General features: G+C 36.6%; 1 protein-coding gene across 1 annotated transcript in view; it reads right to left on the bottom strand.

The window, feature by feature from the left end:
• LOC111436365 (gamma-secretase subunit APH1-like) overlaps positions 1 to 944 on the bottom strand; it is an 8,462-nt gene extending 7,518 nt beyond the window's left edge. Inside the window, exon 1 of the mRNA XM_023074134.1 lies at positions 723 to 944. Within this exon, the coding sequence (XP_022929902.1) occupies positions 723 to 835 (113 nt within the window). The 5' untranslated portion in view covers positions 836 to 944. The remainder of the gene's footprint in view (positions 1 to 722) is intronic.
• Positions 945 to 10,993: the final 10,049 nt, after the last annotated feature.

The raw sequence follows: 10,993 nt of genomic DNA, 5'->3' as shown, positions 1-10,993 counted from the left end.
CCCCCCCCCCCCCCGCCCAGATACCGCTTAGCAACTTCAACAGAGAATCTAGAGGTTAAATTAAGAATTTAATAGCTAAATTTTGATATTTGTGCCTATATAATTCAAACTTTAACAAGTTTCAATTTCATTCTAAACTTTGAATTGTAATTCTACTTATTCACTGCTATTAACAACACAGTTGACTAGACGAGGGCATAAACTGTGTATTGGACAAAAATTAGTCGATTCAACACAAAGTTGGGAACAAATTATAGATATAAACTGGAAATTCGACAAAATAAAGTGACAATTGCTACATCTCTTTTCCAAACCAACTTATCACATCTGTTAATAGACTGTGTCGCATAGAACTAAACTTAAAAGTTTTAAAAATCCAGAAGTCGAGTGGTTAAATTGGCAACCTATCCAACCTAAAAAGCTCGAACAAAATACGTGAAGCTTACTAGCGAAAGAAAATCTATAAACAATAACAAAAAATTAAAATACAATCTGCAACAGCCTTCATTTCCTCTGCCGATTACACAACTCACACAGCTTACCTGCGATCCTAATTGATAGCTAAGAAAGCGAAGGGGAAAATGAACTAGAAAAGGCGCGATCAGAATAGAACAAAAGAAAATGATCAAGCAAAACAATAGCATGAAGACCGAGAGAAGGCCATTATTGAAGATTATTGAGGCGGAATGAAAGCAGAAATCAAATTGGAAACGGAGAAGTACCTGGAGAGGAGAGTGAGAATCAAGAAAGGCTTGTGACCAATGACGGAGATGAAAAGGGCGAGAGAAGGGCCCAACGCTATCAAGGTGTAGCCGATCCCTGCTGCTACAGTCATCGCCTTCTTCCTTCGAACCCGGCCCTGTGACCTTTTGTTGGAGACCGATATTCGGACAGTTGAAGGTTGAAGAAGCTTCAGTGGCAGCGTGATAATCCGAATCAAAATTAATGAATTTTGTACACTTACCATATATACATACGATTCAACTTTATATTATAACTATTTTTATGTACACACACATTCTATATGCAAAATATGATATAGTTATAGACCAAAAATGTTGATTTGTGTAATATTGATGAAACATTATGTGTAATAAAAATAATTAAAATAGAAAAATATATTTTTTAGAATCCGATTTATATATATATTTTTTTTTCTAAAATCACGGCACACCGACCCTTATATTTTAAAAAATATTTTATGTACGTGGTTACTTGCATTCACGCGTGTTAAAAATTTATTTATATTAAGTGGGGAGGGACAGAGAATTAGATAGAGATGGAAAATATAATCTCATTTCCGGCCCTATTTATCTAGTGGGAATAAATGCTTCTCATTTCCCGTCTAAACCTTGCGAGTTAAATGGACATCTCTAGTTGGCATATAAGAGAACTATGTTCAAGTAAGAACCTAAACAATTTATAGTATTTAGATAAGGTTTGCTGTCTTGTCCGAATAACTTTATTGATACGACCCATTTTATGATTGTTGTAAATGATTTGATCAAAATCGTTCCTATGGAAACACGTGAATGAAGGTATTCTATACGACAAGTTTGTATAATATTGATGATGTGTGACTTGATATTGATCCTTAGTGATTTATGAACTTGTGAGACTGAGAATGACTTTTATAACTGATTTAATAGTCCTACCATTATGGAGACTTTCGCGAATAGGGAGCTAGGAACATAGTTTTCACGATATGGAATTCACTCGTTCGTGTATAGAAAAATATGGATAAGTAATTTTCTTAAATTTTGATTTCGAGACATGAACAATGAGGATCCGCCTTCTCACGGACCTTAAAGGAACTTAGTTTATGATTGTATCATAAACAAATTGTTCATTAGAGAATTAGTGGTATTGAAGTGATAGGTATAATTACATGGATAAGACGAGTTTTTGACCTAGTCATAATTACGAACAATTGAGAACTTGCTTGCAATGATTATATCAATGAACTCGACTTCCAACAATGGATAAGAGTGTAACTCCAAGTCTGCAGTAAGTTCATAAGATGAGATTTTTACGATTGGGATAGATCTCTTATTATTACTAGAAAGAAACCTACAAGGGATAGGAAGAGGTGGGGAAACCGATTTTTCTATTGAACTAAAATACCCGACCAACCGCTTATCAAATATTTTGACGTAAAGTCCCTCTACAATAGAATTCAGGAGTCCGTCTTTCTTTTTTGCAAAATTCACTCTATCAACCCTTCACTATAAACATTTTCGGCTCCACGAAAAGGAAAGTCATCACTTGAGGCTATTATGCTGAACACAACTGTTGGTGGGAAACACTCACATTTTTTATTAATAAGACGCTTTGTAGAAACGATTGCACTATTTGTAAATTATCTAAATTTTTCCTAAATTATCTATATGTTTTTTCTTAAAATATGTAAGTATCTTTATTCTAAAATACTTAATCATTTTCTACAAAATAAATATACAATGGTTTCATATCATTATTGAGCTTGACCATATTGAACGAGTGAAAATATTTTAACTCTCTCTCTCACCACTAGCCCTCATTCACTCCACCATGTTGAGCTGACAGATAATGCTCTCATGTTAGTCCTTTTGTAAGTAAGTCTACCACTTGGTCTTCCGTCTTGTGTTTCTAATGAAATGATAGTGCACCTTCACATGCTTTGTTCTAGCATGAAACACCAGATTTTCTCCTTGGCGAATCGCATATTGGTTGTCGTAATGAAGTTGTATTGGATAATCAATTTTCTAGTATCAATCTTCTATCAAGAGTTTCAGCCATGTACTTTCCTAATTAGCTCTAGCTGTTGCTTTGTACTTTGCTTCTCTAGTTGACAAGGATATTGTTGGTTGTCTTTTGCTACACCAAAAAATTATTTTCAAATCGAGCTTAAACACATACCTGGTGTTTTATCTTCGAGTATCGTGATATCCTACATAGTTAGTATCACGGTATCTAGCTAGCTTGCAATCTACGCTCCTTTTGTACAAATGATTATAATTGATTGTACCTTTGACATATCTGAAAATTCGTCGAGCCTTATCCAAATGAGGTTTCTTTGCACTTTGCATGTACTGACTAATGACTCCAACTCCATTTTCAAGTCCATTTGGTTGGTTCATGTAGATCTTGTTGAACACAATTCTTTGTGGGAAATACTGCACTCTTTATTAACACCAATCGAGAAGAGATTACAAAACACTCTCTTTGTCCTTTGTATTTCTTGGGTGAAAACATTGGTAGGTTGGAGGGGCATTTGTAGTTGAAGCTAAACAATTTATTCCTAAAATAGCTACCATTTATTCCTAAAATACTTTGATTTTTTCCCTAAAACATCTGGGTATTTTTATTCCTAAGATACCTCAATCATTTTCCTAAAATACATAGAAAATGAGCTCATCCAATTATTGAACTCAACCTCATTGGGCTAGTGATGATATTTTAACACTCTTCTTCAGCACTAGTTTTCATTCGCGGCATCATGTTGAGCTAACAGCGAAAGTTCTCATGTTTGCCAGTATTCAACCCTTTTGTAAATAAGTCTGCCACTTGCACGTTTGTCTTGATTTGTTGAATCTCGATTTCTTCCTTCAAGACTCTCTCTAATGAAATGATAGTGCACCTCCACATGCTTTGATCTAGCATGAAACATCAAATTTTCTGCTAGACGAATTGTAGATGGTTTGTCGCAATAAATTGGTATTGGATAATCAATTTCCTAGTGCCAATCTTTCATCAAGAGTAGCTATGAGCTGCTCCCGTCGCTGCTTTGTATTCTGCTTCTCTAGCTGACAATGATACTGTTGGTTGTCTTTTGCTGCACCAAATTTTTTTCTAGAACTGAGCTTGAACACATACTTGGTGCTTGACTTTTGGGTATCGTGATTGTTGGCTTTTTGGCCCTTAATCTCAAATTAATTAATTTTAATTAATTAATTAATTGATATTTTTGATGATATCAAACCTACACTCAATTATTAACAAGTATTAGTATTTTGAATTGTCGACAGTGTAAGGTTAGGAATAACGATTTTAACATTTTTTTTAATCACTCAAATCAGAGCTAAAACGAAGAAGTTTAAGTTGAAACAAGATACCCGACGTAATGATTGAAAGCAAAATTGATATCATGAACTCATCAAAATATGAAATATAGAACTTTGGAAAAGTAATAGTGGTGGAGTTTTCAATTACTCGTAAATAGAAATAAAATTATTCATACATAGATTTGAATTATAAAAACAAATAGTTACTCAGTTATTCTTATTAATATTTTTTTATTTTTTTATTATATATATATAAATAAATAAAAATCAATTAATTTATGTTAATATTTACTTAAAAAAATAATATAAATAATAAATAAAATATAAAACAACTTGTATACCCTTTATTTTTTCTTTCAATAAAAATAAGAATACCGAGTTTACCTTTTATTTCTCTTATTAACAACAAAGATAAAGATAATTTAAATGATATTTCACTTCTCCTTCAGTCATAAATATGAAAAGTCAACCTTTCATTTTTCTTTTAACAATAAATTTTTTTAAAAAAATTATTTCAAAGGTTCAAGTTTAAGTTCTTTTTTGGTGGTCCATATTAATTCTTTAAACTCATATCTTCTCCAGTTTACACTTCACATAGTTTCCATAATTTTTTTAACTTTAAGAGAGATATAAAATTGTACGGTGAGAAAATAGTTGTAAATGATGTAAATCTACTCTTTTATAGAGTTGTGGTGTGTTCCTACAAAATTCAGACACTTGTACCGGTTTGATCTTAAATTGTGGAAAGGACTGAATTAGCTCTTGAATTCGTAAAAAGAGCGGTGTAGCGGTTGGATTTTGATCCAAGGAAAGAGTCGTTATTCAAATTCCCAAAAGGCACTTGGAAAGTGGAGAAGGTCAAGTTTGATCGAACCACTATAAAACCACGGTGTTATATTTTCTAACTCTTTCGTATTTATTTTCAAAATTGTTATTAAAATTTAACCACTATAAAACCACGGTGTTATATTTTCTAACTCTTTCGTATTTATTTTCAAAATTGTTATTAAAATTTATTGCATGTTCTAAGTTTTTTTATATAATTGTTTATTGTCATTTCTTGAACTATTTTATTATATTAATTATCGTATTCTATTTATTTAAAAAAAACTAATCACATTTAAATAATTTTATTGTAAAAAAACCCTATCCAACAGTGATATCTTGCAGAGTCAGAATCACGGTATCCAACTAGCTTGTAGTCTTCACTTTTTTTTGTACGAAAGACCATAATCGATCGCACTTGACATATCGCAAGATCTGTTGAGTCACATCCTAATGAGACTTCTTCGGACTTTATTTTGTATCTCACGATTGATCTATCTGGAGTATACTTTATTTTATAAATCCACTTGCAAAAGATGGATGTGACATCTTCTGATCTTGACACTAGTTCCCAAGCTTGATTTTGCTTCAAGACTATAATTTCTTCCTCTATTGCCTGTTGCAAGACCATATTTTGTGATTTTTCTTCATACGTCTCTCGTCCTTTAACTTTGTCTTTTATAATAATTGTATTAACATACTTTGAATTTGGCTTTTGGATTCTTTTTGATTGTATGGGTTGTTGAGGTGCCCTTTGTTTTTCACTAGGTTCGCTTGGTTGAGTCACTTCTTGCTCACCAACACCGGTGTCACTTGGATTTTCAGGCACATTAGCACTTAAGAAAATGTGTTGTAACGATTCAGATTTTTCCATTTTTGCCTTATTTGGTTAAGATTTTATTTTTATTTCTATAAAGGAGAAGATATTATGTTATGCATTTATTCAAGGTGCAATTTTAAACTAGGAAGTTGTTAGAAATGATAACGGTTTGGGTTTCTGGAATAAAATCAAATCAAATAAAAATAGAATAAATAATTAAATGTAATCTCCCCGGAAATCGAGGGATTTCGTACGAGACTTTTATTACTAATAGAAATATTCCTATTTCTCTGAATTTTCTTATCCTAAAACCCTAAAATGCAAATGTCTCCATATTATTTTTATATTCCCATGCCCAACCTTTTACCTCCCTTGAAAACGATTTTCTCTCCAAACTTTCCTCCAGAATGTTGAGGTTGCTCTCCGGAGGAAGAATCGAGTAGAAGTAAGGCATTGATGTTGGGATCATTGTGTCAAAGAAGGTTGACTGTCGGAAATCGGTGTTGAGTGTTAGGTTATGGAGCCTGATGTTTATTTATAGCTTGGTCAACGGTTATATCCGGTAAAGCTATATTTGGTAAAGCTATATATGGTAAAAGCTATATATAGTAGATGGTTAAATCGGGTAAAGCTATATATAGTAGATGTTGAATCTGGTAAAGCTATATATAATAAACTGAACTATGTATATATCCCGTCCGGTAGAGCTTTGAAGATGTACTTTCTATTCTCTGTACTCTCTTTTGTTGCACATACCTGAAGTTATCAATAAAAAAAATTCTTTTAGCTAGAGTTCTCCTTGCAATTTTCTCTATCCCATTCTTTGTGTTCATCTAGATCGAGCGTGTGCGTTGTTGTGCGATCCTAACAACTGGTATCAGAGCTAACGACTGGTATCAATCCCAACAACTGGTATCAGAGCTAGGCGGAAGTCAGAGCTAGGTTGAAATCAGAGCCATGCGGACCTTGCAATTTTCTTTATCCCATTCTTTGTGTTCATCTAGATCGAGCGTGTGCGTTGTTGTGCGATCCTAACAACTGGTATCAGAGCTAACGACTGGTATCGATCCCAACAACTGGTATCAGAGCCAGGATGAAATCAAAGCCGAGCGGAAGTTAGAGCCGGGCGGAAGTCAGAGCCAGGCGGATGTCAGAGCCAGGCGGATGTCAGAGCCAGGCGGAAGTCAGAGCCAGGCAGAAGTCAGAGCTAGGCAAAATTCACCACAATCTGTGAAGATGGAAAGTTCAAAGATTGGAATTGAGAAGTTCGATGGATCCGATTTCGGTTTCTGAAAGATGCAGATTGAAGATTATCTGTACCAGAAAGATCTTCACGAACCTCTGTTGGGGGTGAAGCTGGATACCATGACCACGGAGCAGCGGAAGCTCAAGGATCGACGAGCCTTGGGGCTGATCCGGTTGACGCTATCCAGAAACGTGGCGTTCAACATTATCAAGGAGAAGACAACGTCAGATCTGTTGAAGACGCTGTCGAATATGTATGAAAAACCGTCGGCTATGAACAAGGTGTATTTGATGCGAAGATTGTTATGAGTCCTTGTGAGAACTGCGTTACGAGCAAACAGAAACGAGTTAGCTTCACAAAGACTGTTAGAGAATTGAAGAAAAGTACTGAAAGCGTCGCTGAAACTCCAAGGGGGGTTGGGTCGGCTAGAAGCGTCGCTGAAACTCCAGAGGGGGTTGTGTCGGCCAGAACCCCGTCGGCCGGAAGTGTCGCTGAAACTCCAGAGGAGGTTGCGTCGGCCGGAAGCATCGCTGAAACTTCAGAGGGGGTTGTGTCGGCCAGAAGCGTCGCTGAAACTCCAAAGGGGGTTGCATCGGGCGGAAGCATCGCTGAAACACCAGAGGTGAAGTAAGTGGAAGTTGAGGTTGAGTTGCTGAAAGATTCACATAGTGATGTTGCAGCGGATACTCAAGAAACTCCTGATACTCCTGCTGAGAAACCAGAGGTGAAGCAAGTGGGAGTTGAGGTTGAGTTGCTCAAAAATTCACAGAGTGATGTTGTAGCGGATACTCAAGAAACTCCTGAGACTCTTGCTGAGAAACCAGAGGTGAAGCAAGTGGGAGTTGAGGTTGAGTTGCTGAAAGATTCACATAGTGATGTTGTAGCGGATACTCAAGAAACTCCTGAGACTCTTGCTGAGAAACCAGAGGTGAAGCAAGTGGGAGTTGAGGTTGAGTTGCTGAAAGATTCACATAGTGATGTTGTAGCGGATACTCAATAAACTCCTGAGACTCTTGCTGAGAAATCAGAGGTGAAGCAAGTGGGAGTTGAGGTTGAATTGCTGAAAGATTCACATAGTGATGTTGTAGCAGATACTCAAGAAACTCCTGAGACTCATGCTGTTGGCGAGGAACCCAGTCTATCATTCAAAACACAGAAAGCGATACCATTTCACTCGGAGGTTAGTTGAAGATGGTGACGTGTTTGGAGAAGATAGAGGGTGCAAAGAATCCAGCAAACATGTTGACAAAATGTGTTGATGTTGAAATATTGAGGTTGTGCAAAACCTCAATTGGTATGGTGCAGTGAAGATGCTCATGGTCGTTTGAGAATGAAATTTTTGGTTGACTAGATCAGTCTCCAAGTGGGAGAATTGTTAGGTTATGGAGCCTGATGTTTATTTATAGCTTGGTCAACAGTTATATCCGGTAAAGCTATAGATGGTAAAAGTTATATATAGTAAATGGTTAAATCGGGTAAAGCTATATATAGTAAGTAGCTATATATAGTAAGTAGCTATATTTAGTAAATGTTAAATCTAGTAAAGCTATATATAGTAAACTGAACTATATATATATCCCGTCCGGTAGAGCTTTGAAGATGTACTTTCTATTCTCTGTACTCTCTTGTTGTACATACCTGAAGTCATCAATAAAAAAAATCCTTTTAGCCAGAGTTCTCCTTGCAATTTTCTCTATCCCATTCTTTGTGTTCATCTAGATCGAGCGTGTGTGTTGTTGTGCGATCCTAACAACTGGTATCAGAGCTAACAACTGGTATCGATCCCAACATTGAAGACGTTGTGGGATTGTCGGCGCGTCGCCGGAATCGGGGAGGCGGAAACTAGAGTTTTGTCACTTGTCGGGTAAGGAAGGCAAGGTTTTTGGAATAGGGTCGAGCCGCAGACGCACACCCAGCAGCTCCGGCAGCTTCGCACGCGTACACAGTGCGAGTCGGCTCGCACGTGTGCGAAATCGGCTCGGTTCCGTCAATTGCCGCAGCTCGACTTGGCGGCTTAGTTGGTCAGCCCGGTAACTAGGCTAATGGCAAGGTATCACTATAATATATCGATTCCAAGGTTTTTGACCCTTCCAAAGCTGTTTCGGCCCTTAGTTTTACCATCTGAGGTCAGTATGGCTCCTAAACATTAAAGACAGCTTAGGTCAGGGGTTTATTTTGATAAATAGCATGAGGTTTAGCTATGGTACCTTATGTAAGGTTCTAAATTCTTATGTGGTTATCATAGGGCGTATTTAACCGCCGGGACTATCTCATTGTGAGTGACTTCAACCAAGACCATTGAGGTAAGTGACCTTATTATTGGAGTTAGCTTACTACGTGTTGTATGATGGTGCGTGCCTTGTGGCCTCTGCATGCACCATATTTTATGTGATATGATTATGTGATGTATAGATTGTGTTGACCGTAGATTGTGTTTGTTATGTGATGTATGAACTTGTGTTGACTGTTAACTGTCTATGTTATGTCATGAATGAGATGTTAGTATTATATGCCATGAATATGTTGATTGATGCGATATATACACGTAGAATTATCGAGTCATGTCATGAGATGTTTATGCAACAGGAATGTTTATGTAATATGCCATGTAATGTAAGTCATGTGAGATGCCATGTGATGTAAGAAATGTAAATGCGATGTTAGCACTGCTTATGTAATGTCATGTTAGATATGTTAAGGGACCTCATGCATATATGTATGTCACGTGCATCGGGATTCTTCCCCTTTATGATACGAAAGAATGAAATACGATATTTATGTTCGCCATGATATCATGCGTGCCCTTTTCTGTTCTGTAGTGTCCGACTACGTGTAACACGTTTTGCCCGACCAAGTCAGGCCCAGGGGTATGTTTACGAGCCCGCCTGGTGGGTTCATGTACACGTACATGGGCCATGTGTGAAGGAGTACCACACATTCAACCCTACCCAGAATAGAAAAGCGCCCAAGGCTATGAAAAGTTTATGAAAAGTTAGGTCCCGCTCATATGTTGCATGTGTTTGCATTCCTAACCCCAACAGTGGGGTGACTTACTTAGTATTTCATAAAATACTCAAGCCACGTGCTACCTACATTTTTCAGGTAAAGGCAAGGCGCTAATGTACGGTTGACAGCAGAGCTGAGGACACCATGAAAGTTGGAGATGAGATATTTCTAGGAGTTTACTTTTATTGGACTGTTTTAAGCTATAGCATTGAGTATTGCTTTATTTAGATTAATTTTTTAATTCGGTTATTGAAGGTTTATTTATTTGATGATAGGTTGTTTTGGATTTTATGAATTTTTATGGAAGACTTCGTTTTGTTTCTAAGGTCATTTATGATAAGCTTCCGCATAATGAACTATGTATGCATGGGTGACGTCACTAATTAGGTTTAGAAAATTGGGGGCGTTACATGTGTACTATTTGCTCTTCCATTTTATGTATTAGAATTTCTTCAATGTTGTTCAAGTCTGATAATACTTCATTCTTGAGGGCCACCCCGCTTTCATTGCATCACTCTGATCGTCAGTCATGTGGTTTGAGTATCTTGAATCAATGATCCAGTCATTCTCGTAATCGATATGTTCTCCCATCATTGACATGAGCGCTAGTTCGTCTTCTTTTATGACACATATTATCTCTACATCCCATTCATTCTCCATCTTCGTTTTTTATGTTGCCACATTGTTTTCAACATGAGTTTTTTTTGGACCAACAATCCTTGAACATGTAGCTCTTTTTCCTGCAATTGTAACAAATACCTCCAAATCTCTTCCCTTGAGAGTTATTGTTGTCATTCTTATGAGCTCTCTCTGGTTGTGCAGTTTCTTGATGACTTCTTCCTTTGCCACTATTTTGTATCCACATTTGGTAGACGACTTATTGTTGCTCTAACTTTCACTTGTGTAGAGGCTTCTTCTTCACTCTGTAATATGATTCCTCCCATTTGTTTAGCCATGACTTCTTGACTCGCTAACAAATTTTCAAACTCTACAAGTGATGATTAAGCAGAAAATCCTTGTACAACAATAACGAAGCTTCTATATCCTGGTCCC

Source organism: Cucurbita moschata, unplaced genomic scaffold, assembly GCF_002738365.1.
Source record: "Cucurbita moschata cultivar Rifu unplaced genomic scaffold, Cmos_1.0 Cmo_Scf00053, whole genome shotgun sequence".
NCBI classification, from domain to species: domain Eukaryota; kingdom Viridiplantae; phylum Streptophyta; class Magnoliopsida; order Cucurbitales; family Cucurbitaceae; genus Cucurbita; species Cucurbita moschata.
Note: the sequence above shows the minus strand (reverse complement) of the source record. Positions and strands in the feature narration are given on the sequence as shown.